The sequence below is a fragment of the Nothoprocta perdicaria genome, unplaced genomic scaffold (genome assembly GCF_003342845.1).
Source record: "Nothoprocta perdicaria isolate Ctin4 unplaced genomic scaffold, notPer1 scaffold_358, whole genome shotgun sequence".
Taxonomy (NCBI): Eukaryota; Metazoa; Chordata; class Aves; order Tinamiformes; family Tinamidae; genus Nothoprocta; species Nothoprocta perdicaria.
The window spans coordinates 354,742-372,495 of record NW_020455597.1 but is presented as its reverse complement, the minus strand read 5'-3'; the positions used below and the strand labels follow the sequence as shown (position 1 = coordinate 372,495).

The window sequence follows — 17,754 nt, the reverse complement described above, 5'->3', positions numbered from 1 at the left end:
GCAAAACAGACATGCTATGGAATAAAAACAAAACAAAAAAAACCAAGACAAAATATACATATCCCTACTTAACAGTCATCTTATTTAATAAATCTGTTTTCCTGTCTTTCCAAATGCATACAAACATTTACGTCTCCACCTTTATTCTATGAGATTAGCTTCAGAACATTAATGAGTTTAATTGTATGGCCCCCTGAGGGAACTGCTATTAGTCTTTCTGTGCCTTAGTTCTTCAACAGCAAACAAGTGACTTGTCAGAGATGCTGTGGGTGTTTGCAAGAAACTTGATGGGTATYGTCCGCAAACTGAACGCAAACCAAGGAATACTCACCTCAGCCTCACAAGCTCACTCACAGGTCATAATAYGAAAATAAGGTTTCACTCCTGCACTGCTGAGAGTATTTGTTTATGTTGGTCATGTTTTAGCATAATATATATACACTGAATACTCAGCCTTCTGGTAGTTTCAGCAGGAATGGATGAAGCTCTTGATCATAAAATCCAGACCTCGGCTACTGTAGACACATTATGTGATTCTTCCATGAACTGAAGGAATCAAACTTTAGGACTGGTTGCTTGACKCTTTATTGAGGGGTGTCCTAGACCAGGGTTACTCCTGCTATTTGTTTTATTCCAAATTCTGTTTTCTCCTTACTGGAGACACTGACTCCAACCTGTCGTCAGCTAAGCTCTGGATATGGGCTCTAGTTTGTATCCAAATATTGTCCCTCCCCAAACACCCACGTTATTACATTTGAAATAAGGAAAAGTTACAGGATTCTTACACATGATTTTTCTTCAAAGWTGGCAAGATCTTTCAAAATGTGCTCCACATGTGAGCAGCTGTTTCCTACATCTGTGAAAGCAGACAGTCTCTCGGACACAATATCCAAAGCTGCTTTAACCTGAAACAAGATACAGCAATGCATCAATGAGGATGATTTCACCTCTCTGGAGGCTCATCACTTAGGCAGCCGATAACCAATGTTTTCGGTCAGGTCACCCRCAGCACAGAACTAGTGGAACATGGAGACAAATTTGTTTTTGTCAGTCTACCTGTAACCCAAATCCAAAATGAAAACAAACACAGAAAAACAGACACAAAATTAGTCTTGTTTTCTGCTACTGGAAAAAAAAAAACAAATCCAAGAACAACAATGCTCAAGGAACAAATACGGTCTTGCTTTTATCAGCTGGCAGTAACATAAAGTGGCATTACTATAAACAAATGGCCAAATACAAGGAAGAGATCTCCACCATACCACTGATAGAGACAGGACAGAAACAGACATACACACTGGCAAAAGGTTTTCAACTGTTTTTTCCATGGGGCCAGATCCTGAAATCAGCTACACTAGTATAAACTAACTGTAGATGCCATCAAGTATTTGAGTTAAACTAACATGAGATCAGAAACTGGCTGTCCAGTTTTCAGTTCAGCCTCCACCCAACTTCTGACATTAGCTTCCCACCCACATTGTTGGAGGCCGTTTTATGAAGTTTTATCAAGTAAATCAGCCAGAAAGTTCAAGTAAGGCTTGGTTCCATAAAGGGGCTACCAGCAAGACAAAAGCTTTGCAGCCAACACACTGTGCTTGTGTAGTGGAAAAAGGGGTTCAAAGGAGTGAGTTCCTATACAATGCTGAGTCTGGGGAAAAAATGAAAATAAAAGACACCATTCCATTGCAGAAGGGAAGCCATCATGCCTATGAAGAAGTACTCAAGGGAGTAAAGATAGCAGGATGTCAAGTAAGGACACAATCAAGGAAAAAAAAAGTCAGAGAAACTTTTCATGAACACACAAGCTACAAAAAACAGGGGATGTATTTGCTTCTGAATCATTTCTACGTTACCAAATATTGACTGCCACCAAGAAGCTCTCACCTCTCTAAAGTTGTGCTCGAAATGCCGGAGGTGCAGGCACTGCTCGAGTTTTTGCTGATGCTTAGTCCAAAACTGATCAAAGGCAGTCTCCGTTTCCTGCAATTGAGCCAGAAGCCTAAAACGAAATACTGGAAGAGTGATGGATGCAACCTTCAAGGGACAATACAACCTCCACAGTGAACAGAAGGCCTCCCCAAAACAGTATTTCTCCAGCAAGCAATGAACTGGATATAAGACTATTTTTCCTTTTTAGAGGACATATTTTTAATAGGATATATTTTGTTCTTTTTATACTGCACAGAATTGTATCCTGGAATAATATTTGCTGTTAAACTGAAACCCAACACAAACATTCAGTTCTGAAAAACTGGCAAGYGCTGACTCGAGGCGAGCTGCTGTGCAGAGCTATTTCTCAGTTCTGACCTGGGACATGGGGACTTGGGGCTAGCAAATATGAAGAAAATGTGCAAATACTGGCCAGGACTCAGGAACCAAAGCCCTGGGCTATAAGAAGAAAAAAACAGAGGGCAAGAACATGTCCTGCTGTGACGAGCCAGCTGCCCTTCTGTTACTCTCCTTGGAGAAAGGCCCATAAAACACTCAGGGTCATTGTTTCAGCTCTTCAGAGCAGACTGGCTCCTTTATATCCTAGATGGCTATACAGCAGTATTCACTTAATTCGTGATTTTGGCCCAACACCTTAAGGCTTTACTTTTCAACTCATCTATTGGTATATTGTGTTTGACATCACGCTGTCCTATGGACTTAGCTCTACACTGTGCTTTGCTGTGTGCTTAGGCKATACTGAGGGAAAGCTGTAGGTCAGAATTTTCATGAATTTTCATTTTTAATGTCACAGATATGAATGCTGAATTCACAGACTGAGCCAATTAGAAAAAAATGCACACATATACACAGCTAGTTCCAACTTTCTTCAGATGTTATATAAACTAAAAAAATTTGCATAATTGAACACCCCTCCAGCTGCCCTTCAGATGGGCAATATCAACACTGACAAAAAGAGCGGCTCCTGCCAAGCTCTGTTCATTGGAGTGGACAGTTATTTTAGGAAAAAAGTCAGTCCAAGTGACAGAAACATGGAATGACAGACAAAAACAACAATGCAGAATACTGCCTWGGGGAAGTGAGCTATGCGTTGATAGCCTTGCTCAGAGTTACATCTGTTATGAGGATAGAAACCTTGAAGGCTGGCAGTGCTTTGGAGGATGTGGTGGTGAGGCACAGCACCTATTACCTTCCATAGGCACATGCACGTTGCTGTGTACATAYTTGAAGAGCAGAGAACTCTCCAACAGCCCTTTGAAAGCTATGAGCTACACAACATTAGAAGCTCCTTCAGGTTTACTCAGAGGAGGAACAAGCTCCTGCTCCAACACCTTCTCTGAGGAAATAGTGCAAAATTAATTGTTGACTCCGGAGACCGCCAAAATAATTTACTATTTCTCAACTGCCCAGGCACAAAATCTTCTTCTGAGAACAGCTGCCTCAAGTATGGAATGTATAGAAAACACTTAAATCTCCTGAAAGACACAGCAGACAAACTATTCAAAAGAGATATATAATTGCTATCTTTTTCTCTCTGCCTTCCTAGCAGGGAGATTTGTTTGGACTGTGCTTTGGTCATACAAAGACAAAATCTTCTGTTCAACTACATAGTTCAAGTATGACAAAAACAAAAGTTCAACTACATAGTTCAAGTATGACAAAAACAAAACAAAATAAAAAAAGCAAAAAAGGAAAACAAAAAAAMACCCTGTCTGTCAATACTGAAAGTCAATACTGAAATTCATATTGTTTCTCCTATTCCCTTAATTTCAGATGAYCAAGAGATTACTTTGCTCAATACAGATCTCATAACAAAAGTGTGGTTTCTGAAAGCCCTTTTTTTATGCTGGCTCTGTAATGCTTCCTCCTTTGCTAAGCATGCACACAGAATTAAGTACTAGAGTCAGACATGGGTCAGAAAGCCAGAACAGCATCACGTTAACTATTTTACACCTCTCACCTTTTCACGGTTGTTTGATTGTCTAGTTGATCTTGATTCAGTTTGTATTCAGGGTTCTCAGTAACTGGTTTTGTAATACTTCCAAGGATATCATCTCCCTGTTCTACAGCTAACCTTATATCCTCCTATAAAGCAAAACCGAGAAGTGATCACAGAAATAGTCTCTTTTTTTTTTTTTAAGACTTCATAAAGCATCAAAACAGAAAAAGAAAGTGGTAGTTGAGTAAGTGCAGTTTGATTAAAAGCAGTGACAAGAGACTAAACACTAAAGGTCAGCTTTTTATATGCTTATTTCTACCTCTGGACTGTATTACACTGAGCTTGAATAGTCACAATAGATAGCTTTATAGTTTCTCACTAAGCTACAATATTGTACATCTAAAACATATTTGAAAATAGGAAATTGCTTCTATTTAAGGTGATTTGAAAGAACATTTGTCCATTCCTCAAAAGATGGTATTCTTTATATGCATGCAAATACAATCAAATTTATTGTTRCAATCAAAAACTATCAAATTGAACACAACTTATAGGAACTTCTATTTTGATATGAGTCATTATGCATTTTATTTAAGTGCACTTAACCTTAGAAAACATCTCTTTTGAATGCAATAAAGATTTTCTTAACTTGAAACCAAGCCAAACAACTTTAATAGCATTACAGAGTCTGACTTTATCATCATACATTAACTTCAAATACTCTGCAAATTTTCTATTAATGCTGTTAATCTTAGTTTAAAACACACCTTAACCAAAAAAGTATCTCTATGCAAGTTACATACCTTCATTTTGTCCTTCTTCTCTGCGTGCGCTGCAAGAAGGGAGCTGGTTGATTGCACATCATTTGGCAGTTCTGTTTCAGCCAACTCAGTCCCAAAGGACTGAAGAATCTGAGCTGTTTGCTTAACCATTTGGGCAAAACTTTCTATAGCCTTTTGGAATTAAAAAAAAAAAACCATTAAAATATTTCAAGGTCTAAACACACACACATACACACACACAAGATGCAACTCATAGCAAACCCGCACAGCTGGACTAAGAGACTGAAAAACGGTCAAAGCTTCATTTTGTAAGCAAAAGGAGCCATCACCATGAATTCCTTAATTGTATTTTTTTTCTCCCCTAGTCTTGTATCAGGTATTTCTTCCTCATATTTTTATAATCTGGAGTTATTTTACAACTTGAGTTTTTTCTTTCTTCGAGCAAAAGCCAATAAACCTCAGCACAACAATATACTGTAGCTCCTTTGCTCCAAGCCCCAAGAAAACCACTCCCAAGTTATTACTCATATTATTTCTCTAAGATGACTAAGTACCATTGGGAACATCTTCTCACTCAGAGTAAGTCAACTTGCATCAACTGGAATCTGTTTTATAAATGACAGCGTATAAAACAGAAGGGCCCATTAAGCTGACACAATAACTAAGACTTACAGTGCGACAGGACAGCCATCTGTTATGGCAGTAATCCAGGGTGCCACCAAGTTCTTCTGTTAATTGTGTTTTATCAATATAACCCTGCAGTTCTGATACCGAGCCCAGCATTATGATCTGCAACAGCAAGGAAAGGGAACACCATCAGTGGCGGTAGGGCCCGCAGGAGGGATTTTAAGCTAAACCCTTCAGTGTCTGATGGGGTAATTTCTATTTAACACAAAAGCATGTGATGGAATTGTTTCCTTGGAGCAATTCCAGCAAAAGCAAACTTAGAAGTTGTTTCAACTCAAGGTAATGGACATTTAAATAACTGTAAATATGAGCATGCGCATTAGGCTTAACAGCACATTTTTATTTTATTCTCTAAACCATACAGTTATCTTCTGGCAGAGCAGCATCACTTCATTCATTACTTGCTGCTTTTCCTCACAGTTCTGAGCCTGTGCTAGAGCATGGTAGTATTTCCACAAATTCTGCATGAAGGGATTCCCCAAAAGCAGAAAAAAGGGGATAAAAGCAAAGTATCTTTAAGACTCACCTTCACCTTTGAAATTGGCATCCGATTAAGTTAAAAACAAAGCAACAAACAAAACCAGCAAAAACAACTCACCCTACCTGTACACATTATCATCTTTAGCAACTCTGGCTTAAATATAAATGCTATGCACTTAAAGGTATAAACTGCAGGTTTATTGGCAATCTAATATCAGGTACCTWTAGTAGGTTCACTCCATTAATAACATTTTTAGCAGTTTTCTTTGGCAGATGCAACTGTCAAAAACAAAATGCCCCTCAAAATAAAAGCCAAAACACTCCCAAGAATAAAACCATCCTGAGTTACTGCTGAAGCTGCCTTTCAGCACCTTTTTTTCCAACACCTCTCACGTCAGCTAGACTAAATGCTGTCATAGATTCCTGATGATCAAGCGAAAACAGAAGACCTACTTACAGGCACTTTCATTTTAAACTCATCCTTGTTGAACTTGAAAGCGATGTCCGAGAGCGCTCGATGAAAGAATCCCGTGGGACGCAGCACAAGGACCAGCTGCAGGTTTCCCGGGAAAGAGGCCTGCAAGACAGGGGGACACTCTGAGCCTTTTGGTGCCATGGTTGCCGGAGGCCTCTTCACACCACGAGAAGCCTCTGTCAAACCAGAGCAACGTGGCAAGGGAAAGTGGGTGCCYGAGGCTTGTCCTGAACACTTTGGTCAGAGAGAAACGGGCTCGGCTTTGGGAACACGGATCTATTTTCCTGGTATCAAATTTTTCAGCGCTGTAAGGATCACCCTTAAGGTTACATCACAGCCAAAGACACTAAGGGACAGAGGTGGCTGAGGACTKTTTCTAGCAGCTCTGCTTTCATACTCACCCTGTCTTCTCTGTAGAGGGTACCAAGACAAATCTCCCTTGCCATCTGAGTGCGTAGCAGCAAATTTCTTATTTGTGCATACATTTGTCTTACCAATGACCCTATAACCCTAATAGTGTACACGATAATACATGAACTATCAGCATCCTGGCTGAGTTTCTCACACAGCAATGTAAGAGAAATAAGGTTGAATTTTTCAGACAAAAATCAAAGTCCCCCCCCAAAAAACAAAATAAACCTCATCAAATTAAGGATATCCCTCATCATTCTCTTCCAACACATCCAATAGRTCTTTTCCATTTCCACAAGTGAGAGGGTATGAAACCAACAAAGTAGAAGCAAAGAAAGCCACATTAAATTGACTCAAATACCAAGTATGCAAACATCTGCCACRGCAGAGGTTGATAGTTAGTAATCTTGAAATCATACAAGTCTTYTCTCCTATTCAGTATTTCCACTGCAGGGGAGGATTGAAGAAAAAGCTCCCTAAAGAAGTGATTATTATAATGATCAAGCATGCAATTTTCTGCATGACACTGTTTGAAATTATGCCACATAGCTGGATTACTAAAAGAGAACTGAAGCACTGACTAAAGGAATAGTCTGCTTTTCTCCATACCTAGTGAAGCTCTTAATATCTGGACAGTTGGAGAGGGATATAACAGAAATGCAAAGCACTAGAGATTTGACATTCTCTTTTAACCAGAGACGTAGTTTGTTTGCTGTCCAGAAAGCTTCCCTGATTATACTGTGGTTCCCCAGGTAATCGGGGTGCAAGTGAGATGTCAGACTGATTAACTCACCTTAAAGAGCTCAGCTTTACACTCAGCCTCCAMATCACTGATGTCTAAATTTTTTAGAAAGCCCAAGGATTCGGTCCCAAAGGGACACATTAGACAGCTACGGGGAGGAGGGGGGGAAATAAAATACCCAAATTGCTGCTCTCCATCTTTGTACTACAAATAGTCTTTCTGTGCAAACTAAATACTTTGTCTTGCTACAGCGTGAGGCCTGATTATCCCACAGTTACCAAACACGGGCAAAAAAAAATGCTTTAGAAATGTATTGACTGGACTGAGAAGGAAAAGTTCTCAGGAAAATCCTGAGAAGGACTTTTAACATTTATTCTAAATTACTGGAACAAAGTCAATGGCAATTTAACGAACTCTGCAAGAATGGATAAAATATATTTTTTTAAAAAAAAGATGTTTATGTAGCCTATTCATATAGACTTGTGCCAGTTTATTTTGTGCCTGTAACAGCAATGTGGACAGTATGATTGAGCTCTTAGTTCTCTTGCTCAAATTCCTCTAAGTAAAATTTAAAGCAACCACTCTGTCCAAAACAGTGTGGCTGGGATCACTACAGGCTTCTGCTGTTCAGACTAAGTCCCATTCAAGACTTGTCAGGGACTTGGTATCTCCTGCAAAAGCTCAAATTCAATTCAAAAGCTCAAAAAAATCTGTGATCCTGTGAAATTCTTGATTACTTTGTTCTCATCTCTACTAGCGTCTGTCTTGTATGCTTTCCCTTTGTTTTCTTTAAAAAGAGTTTTAAAAACCAACACCTACCCTGCCTGGCACAGCTAGGAGTCAATCCTGCAAATCAACATTTGTCAAATAACCATCAAGGGTGGATTTTCAGGGTACACAATACTGAACCACTGCCATCCCATTTTATCTGAGTTCACACCCTCACTGTCAAAATATAGTAATATTTTCCCAATTTGTACATCTTCCTAAAGCTCTGGTGACTTGCAGAGCCAATGACAGGATGCAAGAGGCACTCATGAGTGTGTYTGAACTCCGTCAACCAGCCAACTTTGCACTGAAGGAGTCAGAACAACCGGCCCAGCCATCCTCCAAGCCAGTCCAGCAGCCTGTTTGAAGCCACTGGGTACTGAGCAGACGTGACAAGGACTTCTCAGTAACACTGTGCCAAATGTTAAGAGTAAAAATAAGTATTYATGAAAATTTAATAGTGTCAAACTACCTTCAAGGACTGTTTAAGTGGAGTTACTGATCGTTCCTGAAGGGTCTGATTTTTTTTTTCTTCCAAAAGCATCTTTCCTTATTTGCCTAATTAATACTGATTGATCACCAGCATCTTGCCCCAAATATTGTACTGTAACTAATTGGATGCCTATGCAAAAGACACTGGGAATTAAATACAGTCACATTCTTGGTATCATTTTTAACTGACAATGTCACCTCTTCATTACTCTTCAAACTGAGTACCTTTAGGAGAGATATTKAATGGGAAATTAAGACCTTTTAACACACTCTCATACTCAAGAATTCAATAGATGACACTCTAGAAGCTTTCTCAGTTTAGTTTCCTTTTTTGAATAACAACTTACAAAATTTATTGTGACTAATAAATTCTGGAAATTTATCTAGCCATTAAAGAGCAGACAAGTTGACTCAAACATAATTCTACAGTCTGCAGCCATATGGATGCATTAAAAAGAATGTAATAAGAGAGAAAACAAATGACTATAACCAATAAAACTGAAAATGCCTGACCATAACATTCTCAAAACATCCAAACTGTCGGAGAAAAATCATACAGCGTTTCTACATAACATTTCAATTTTTAATTTAAAAAATTATTTATTCACAACAGCTAGAAAATTGATATTGCTTTGAACAATGACAAAAATGCCTCTGATAACAAAAACGTCTAGGCCTTGAAAGACTTCTCCCTACCACCTCCTCCTTCAAGAMGAGAAGTCACTCCAGTTTCAAAACATGATGCAAAAAGCTGGCTAGAAACCGGGCTAGCAGAAAACCATGCAATAGCAGAAAACATGAAAATATACATAACTATACAAAAACATAAAATAGCACTTCTTATGACCATRGAGCACTGATTACTAAACACATTTTTCCACTCCATCATTAACTCACAAAGTAACCTCTCTCTCTACAAAAAAAGGCCAAAGACCTCCAGGCTTGGATTCCTGTAACTCAGTTTCTCAGCTTGGATGTAAAGCCAATGATAAGTTTCCAGATGGCACAGAACCGGTCCTACCTGGCTCCTGCACGTTTTAGGCTGGCATTAACACTCCAATCACTTCATTGGCTTCTCRCCTCCTCCTCCTGCCCACTTAATGCCTTGGCCCTAGGCTTCAACGCACTTCACGGCCTAGGCCGCTGCTGCACCGAAGGCTGCGTGTTGGTTCATGAAGAGTGAAGGAAAATGCAGCCCCTCTTTGGACAACGCAGTCCCAAACAGAAGGCATGAAGGTGGCACTCAAAGCGTTCTCAAAGGTGGCAAATCCTGAAGCAAACTCCCACAGGCAGCTAAATGCAACCCAAGTCTTGTCACTTCTAGAAAAGGCTGCAAAGTTTCTCAAATGGAGAAAGCTTCCTCTTGACCTGAAGGGCCTCTCTGCCAACTGCTTCCTAAAGATCAGTTGCCCACATATATGCTATTCCCTAAGCACCAAAACAACAAAGTTTATTTCCTCTGGACTTTCAACATGAGGCTGTGATGGCTATGAGTGAAACTCTTCACAATGCTGAGAGCAGATTTTTGTGCTGCTAAAAGGGTGAGCTTGTACTTCAGCCTTTGCCCAAAGATGTGGGCAAACACACACATTGCAATTAAACCTGCTTTAGTTCTCCTTTTAATGAAATCACGCTGAAACTGAACAGAGCAGTATGAAACTCYAGGGCATGCTGATTAGTACAGCGCCTTGCTCCTGCAGTGTGCATTGAAGAACTTAGATCTGGTAAATAATGTTTACCAAATAATGTTTATATGCAAACAGTCTTGAAAAAGGAAGAAAACAAGACAGTATGAGTTAACAGCTGCTCACAAATATATTTCCTATAGTTGTCAGAATATTGCTGTTGGACAGATGCTCCAKTCGAGTTGCTAGCACTGGGCAGTGCTCCAGCCAGAGCACCTTGCACTGGCATCTCTGATTTCAGGGTGATGTCCTGAAATCCCCAATTCTCAGGGTGATTACAGACCACTGAAAAAGTCTGCAGGAGAGCTGTTGCAGAAACTAGTGCAGATGRCCTAAAAGTCAAAACTCTTCTCAAATAACACGAGAGTAATACCCTCACATATAGCCATACAGTCAAGCAATACAAAGCTGTTAAATATATCTCACTTTCAGACACGAAGTTCATTACAGACAGTTCAAATGACACTTAGGTACTTGATCAATAACAAAAGAAAAAATCACAAAATCTGACTGTTTAGAAGAGCAAGCAACTTAAGCATCTACTTATCCTTGAGCCATTTCAAATCTTTGTCTATCTAGTGATGGACACTTTTAAAAATAGATACCTCTAGAGTTCCCTTCCAGCAAATATTACAGTAGCCAAGGATTTCTCACTGTTTCCTTTGCTGGTACAAGAGAAGCATTTTCAGGTACTCAGGCCTGCTGCGATTCCTGCTTGGAGTCCACCAGCAGTACTGTCATGTGCTGCCCTGGCAGCATCAGAAAGCCAARGCCCAGCAAGGTCAGGGCAAGAAACATAAATACAAGAAAGATGACACCTCKAACAGATACTTCAGCTAGGAAGCACTTTTTCTCTTTTAAATAAAGCCCTCAAGAAAACAAGGCAAGAAAAACAAAACAAAAAAATCCCACACCCCCAACACCMGCACTGCAACCTTCAGTGCTCTCTCCATTTAAGACTTGATATATTTGTCTAGGTAGAGACTCCAGACATCCCCACAATCAGTACAATTTACCCATGTAAGCTATCACTACATTTTCCTATGTTATCATAGGAACTAGATAGCAGGGTTCTATATATTGTGCTTCTAGGCAAAATAACACACACCAGAGTTAAGAGTTTCTAAATGCATTAATACTATGGCTCCAAGCACCAACACAAGCAGGTGCTCAACATATTTGTCATTGCCCTCCAAAGGYTCACCAAGTACGTAAATAAATGCACTGTCACCTACAAAATGATTATATGTTGTTGAATAGAAAATACAGCACTGCRTTTTGAAAGATTCCCAGATTCCATAGAAATGTCTTTCAGCAGTCCAAATAATAATGCTCTTGGTTTCCACTAGTGAAACCTTTTCAATCCTGCACTTCTTCATTTCCAAATGAACTTCAAAAATCAGCTTTTGGTATAATTTCTTTATATTTTTAAATGTTAACTTTCAAAAWACACCATGGAAGTGTATTGGGAATATCTTATTATCATTATATGTTCATTCAGGAAAAGTCCTAYAGAGACAGTAATGTAGTACCTCTAAATAAATGGATTTTAACATACGACAGAAACAGTTCTTGGATTAAAATAGGGCTACAGTAAAATGACATTCACAATTTTCATTYAACTTTACAGAAATGAAATCTACAGGGATGAAAAATTAAGGAAAAGCTTCTTACAACTCTGTTGTTCAGCACTTGCTGGAAAGATTRTAAGTACTATTAATTCAAACCAGGATAGTGAGAGAAAAGAAAAAAACACCACAGCTTGAACAAAATAGCTCAAAGCACGCCTTGGGAAAATATGAATCTCTTCTTCCTGCTTTTATGGGCCAGGAAGGAAGCAAWTCTTTAACAATTTTACTTTTACTCTTAAAAACAGTAATTAAAGAGGAGACTGAATTTAGCAGTGTCTGCTGAAACTGATAATAGGTACGTAATATTTTCTTGGTTAAAGACAACCTTTGTTTTCAAACACAAGAGTTTTACCAGGTTTAGGAGTCAGTTCCATGGGTACGCTATTCACAACACAGATGATAACCAAGTCTGTTSCTTCCAGTACAAACTGCTCTCAAGACAGGACCCCAAACCACCAAATCTTTTTAAAAAGGAAAGCCAACGTCAATAGTGAAAAGCGTTTCCCAAGCTTTGAGAGGCTGCCAGGGYAAGAGCAGATCCCACCTGGATGAGGGGCATGGTGCACACATTCACACATTCCCAGGGCCTTCCTGGGGTGATGGTCTCAGCAAGAGAAGCATTTTGTAGACACATCATGCTGGATCTCAGGTGGCTGTGACCCCCCCAAGAAAATCTAATAGATACTGTTGAGGGCAATATATCACCTAATATATTGTTGGAGAAAAGCGTTTTCTATATTTTTATTTATAGAAGAAAGGTTTGGTATGAAAAGATCCTTTCAAGTATTTAATACAAATTGGTACTCACCGCTATCCGCAGGATAGAAGCTTTCACAGAGGTCCATTTGTCCTGTCTGCGATCTATGACAAGAATAAATCCAATTCCAGCATCTGGTAAACTAAGAGTGGAGGAAAAAAAGAGTGGGAGGGAAGGGAAAACAAATAAACAAAAAAGAAAAAAAAGAGAAAAAGAGAAATTTTAGTTAATATATAGGTAAAACTGTTGTAGTTCTCTCATTCAAAAAAAAAAAGCATTTGAAGAGGAAAAAAAGTAGCTTGACCTTTTGTGTAGGCTCTTCTTTATTCAGGATGTTTACATGAACATATTCCACTCRCATTAGAAAGATGCGGCAATCCCAAATATATTCCACAGAGCTTCAAACCATATTCAAATCATGCAATGTTCTTATCCACAAAAAGGCAGGGTTTTTACATTTATTGTGCAGAGATAAGAAAATAAAACCCCACTGATTCTTTACAGTTTTGATGCTGATATTATCCACCTTCCATTGTGTTTTCAACAGTATAAATCCTGGTAAAAACAAAGTAATTTTCCTTCTGCACCTGCTTTTAGCCTTCCTTTTTGGATTGTTTCCTCCCCTGCTAATGTCTAAAACTCCTTAAAAACRTAAATCCATTTGATCATTCCATGCTGCTGATCTGCGCATCTGCAATTCTCACATCCTTCCCGGCTGCAAATTCCTCCTCAGGTACACGTTCACATTTACCAAAACAAAACATCCCCGGGGCATTTAAAACCTCCAAGTCACAGCCAAGACAAAGGAGGCAAGACGCGCTTCTCTGAAATGAAAACATCTGTGAGAACGATCACCCCCCGAAATCCTTGCGGGAAGATGACCTCCTTTTTTCTGCTGCGTTCAGCTGCGTGTGCTGGGGAGCACGAGCAGGGAGATCTGCTCCCGCTCCGTGGTTTCGTGTCGAGCCGGTTGTGTAATGCCAGCAGTGGGGCCGCCCAGCCCATCGCCGGCAAAGTGACAGTGACAGGGACACGTGAAGTTGGTGTTTTCCTGTAGACTTGGTCCACGGGAAATACCGAGATGTGTGCTGTGCTCTCGCTGCAGTCAATAGCGAGGAAAAGAAATGGACTGCAGCTCTGTGCTGTGCAACGTGCAAGGAAATGTTATGCATTGGTTTGCTATCACCAGACTTGAAATAAAAATCAACACAACGGAATGTCGGGATTCCTTAGGCAAGACTGAGTTGTACGAAAACAAAAGCTTTGATTTAGAGTAAGATTACACTGATAACRAAGTAATAACAGGATATGAAAGAGGAGAAAGATGACTGGTATCCAGGAGTAGCATATCAAGCTATGCTTCAAAATGAGAAATTTTACCATAACTCCCTCTCCTTTACGCATTGTAAATTCCTCAAATATTTAAGAGGAATGAAAAATATTCAGATAAACAAACAGAAACATCTATCACACTTTCAAAAATGCTAAGCATTTATTTTAATACAGGACAATTTTAGACATTATCTCTCACTACCCACACTCAATGCATATGACAGCTCTTGCCTCTGGGTAGGATAAAAATGATAAACAGCATCTGAGCMCTTGACTTGTGAACGCGAATAACTCCAGACGACTTCATAAAAACAAACACATACGACACAAAAGTGGAATATGCGATCAGACCATACAGAAAGCATGAAAGATGAAAGACTGGAAACACACAGATAATATATTAGAAAAATATTAGAAAGGTTCCTTTCACGAGTCAAACTGCTCCTGCAGGATTGTTACTGAGGATACTCTTGACAGCAGATATATTGACATCAGCATTTTGTTTCAAAGCCCCAGCTACCGTGTCCAGGATCCAGATCCCACAAGCAATAGATAAGAGTGACAAACAGAACTAACGTGTCACATACAGCAAGGCTGAAGGCAACGCTAAGAAGACAGCAAAATCACCTCTTCAAGGAGCAGTACATACCAGAAGGAGCAACGTCTGCTTGCACAGACTCACCTCTCCCTGCTCTCTCTTCCCTGCCACACACCCTGCATCCATCGCTCCTAAGTGCTGTGCGAGACCCTTTTGTCCAGGCCACRGGAGGGATGGGATCTGGTAACAAGCAGGCACTGATATTTGCCTCTCCATTGAGCTGTGGGTGCCACTGGTTCCTCTTTAGCTGTATTTATTATATCCTATCCRAGTATTCATTTCCTCTTTTTCATCTCTTTTTTTCTTCCTCCTCTTTTCTTCACTGCTGTATTTGCTAGCAGGTCTCCACTTTGGCTTTCAGAACCCGTGCCCCAGGGGAAATGAAGTGGTGCACACAACCTGTTACYTCTCACCAGGCTTCACCTCAGGCCTCGCTGCTGTTATGCTGTGGGCAGCTCTCATCAGCCTAGTCCAGGGAACCTAATTCATCCCATATAACCCATCATCACATCATCAGCACCTCCATTTGCTTCCCATCCACCTCTTGAACCATTCTCATGCCTTGCGGCCTTGTTTTAAGCAGTATTTTTTTTGTCTTTAAACACTATCAGCACCAGTGACCAAATCAGTCCTCATTCTTCCCTTTCCGGAACATCCCAGCCCCCTCATCATTCATCCCTAAGCCTCCGCTCCTCTCTTTCCCTCAAGATTTTCTCTTGGCTGCAGTCCGGCCTGCTGGTTGTCTCAGGAAGCTTGCCTGCCCTCTACAAGACTGCCTTGTACCCAGCCCCGAGGAAGCTCGCCCCACAACCATGACGAGGCCCCTCCTCAGGCCTTGGACGAGGCACATGTAGCTGGGCTGTGTTAACCACAGACTCAAGCAGCTGCTCAGKATCTGGGATTTAGACAGATTCTTCTACAAGAAATTTCCTTGACACAAAAGGATCCTTCTGATAAATGTCAAGTCTCAGAGTCCTTGACCAGAGGACGGGGACATTTGAGCTCTCAGACAAAGGGCTGTTTGAAGAGCACCACAGACTGGCCCCAGCTTCCTGGGAACAAGGCAATTATTTTAGTCAAACATGAAAACAAGAACTCAGGTGGGATACTATGAGTGGGAAGAAAATTTGGTAGAGTTGTAAATGACTGGAAATTAAGCCTTACAGCGAGGAACAGCAAAAGATCTTAACAGAAGCACCTGCCYATTGAGGTTTCTTGACATTTCTCTACAATCTCCAGTTTTTGTTTAGTACAAGTAAACAAACTTGTATCCGGTGTACTTTTTGAAAGACTAATTATAAGCTTGTAATTCAAATTTAGCATTTCCTTCCTGTCTCTCAGCACAAATAAATAAATTAATTACAGGAAAATATCTCGAGATAAGTTCTGTTCTTCTGTTTATTCCCAGGCACAAAGAACAAAATTTTTCAAGAGGCAGAGCCACCATCCGTGTTCTGCAGGGAGTACATCTGGCAGACTTGCAGAGGCCAGGCCAGGAAGGTAAAACAAGCAGGGCAAGTGGAATAGGGACCACAGAAGAAAGATAATGGGAGAAAAATACAGCAGAAAGGAGACTCTCTGTGCAGCCCAGTCCTGCCTTAGGGGCCTAGCGTAATACCGGTTGGAAAGGGAGGGAGAGAGAGGGTGAAGGGGCTTCCCCAAAAGCTCTGCCTTCTTAAGGGTAGAGCAATAACTGAGTTTTCCCCTCAGTGACTCTTCCGCATTAGATTACGGTGACATCTCCCTTTTTGGTCTCAACTCATGATCTCATGTACCTGGGGGAAAGGGTGGGAAAGCTTATAGAGCATAGAACTGAGAAAAGAAACTTCCCTCTGGGGTGTGTGGAAGCAATTACATAGCCATCATCTGAAAGATCCTTGCATTTCTCCGAGGTATGGGTGGGTGACATCTGCTATACAAATAAGTTCCTTTTGCTTTTACACTGCTAGCTGAAACCTCATTGCACACATCCCTTGCTATTACAAACAAAAATCTTCCRGTTTGCCAGAGCATCTTGATAATATCAAGCTTTTGGATGTCTGAAATTTTTAGCATTTTTGGCTAAATAACTTGTGCTTAATAAAAAATGAATTTCTTAAAAGTCTTGTTGTTAAACACCATGTTTATTTTGGTCTCAAAATTTTTTCCTACCTTAAATACATCTGCCTGTACATCCAAATTARTTAGAAGCTTTGACAAAGGGACATCAATAGAGCTCAGAGAGGAACTAGTGCATTGAGCAGAGCACCAAAGCAACATTTACAGCACTCTATGGACAAATCACTTCACTAGACGCTATAGCTGTCTAGATCCGTAATAGATCCCTATTAGGGGATCCCTATTATCCTTAAGATCACCCACTTTGACAGCTCGCTCACCCACTGTAGTTCACTGCTGATGTCTGTTGCGTCTGTATACACAGGGTCTCTGACTGTGGCCAAATTCCAGATGTTTTTCTGGAAATCAGCACGTAGGATGGGTCAGCCACGGAGTTSACCCATCTGTCCAATCCTGGCTCTGCTGCTGTACCACAAGTCACCAACAGACAAGATGTGGGGACAGATATTAGCAATGATCCTGCCCACACAGCAGTTGAGTTTGTCGCTGGGCTTACCACAGAGGTTGGGCTGGGTGCATTAGTTATTTCTGAATCCTTCTAAAACATAATCTAAAAGGTAGCCTTGCAYACAGGCAGAATAAAGTAAGTTTGAACTCAAACAGGTTCAGCATCTAAATGAAGATATCCCACTAACCTAAGCACAGGGAAAATGAACATTTTGAACAAAATGCATTCCYATCATGACCCCTGTTGATTAAAAAAAGTACTTCTCAGCAGCTACCACTTTGACGTCAGAAATCATCCGACATTCAGCCATTTGAAGATAAAGTGTGACAAGCTGAATGTTGGGGAGGCCAACTATTTCTTACTTATGCTTCATAGATATAAAAGTGAATGCATTAATGCTTTTGGCAATGAATGAAAGCAGAAAAAAGGCATATCAGCTTAAGAGCCTTCATATGCTTT

General features: G+C 40.3%; 1 protein-coding gene across 2 annotated transcripts in view; it reads right to left on the bottom strand.

Annotated features, from left to right (window-relative positions):
* The window catches only part of MCF2L (MCF.2 cell line derived transforming sequence like), a 116,053-nt gene that overhangs the window by 22,260 nt on the left and 76,039 nt on the right, over window positions 1–17,754 (bottom strand). For both annotated transcript variants that reach the window (XM_026044291.1, XM_026044292.1), the window contains exons 4-10: window positions 12,851–12,941; window positions 6,296–6,415; window positions 5,344–5,460; window positions 4,693–4,842; window positions 3,911–4,035; window positions 1,885–1,999; window positions 786–905 (exon numbers count right to left, since the gene is read on the bottom strand). In XM_026044291.1, coding sequence (XP_025900076.1) covers window positions 786–905; window positions 1,885–1,999; window positions 3,911–4,035; window positions 4,693–4,842; window positions 5,344–5,460; window positions 6,296–6,415; window positions 12,851–12,941 — 838 coding nt within the window. The remainder of the gene's footprint in view (window positions 1–785; window positions 906–1,884; window positions 2,000–3,910; window positions 4,036–4,692; window positions 4,843–5,343; window positions 5,461–6,295; window positions 6,416–12,850; window positions 12,942–17,754) is intronic.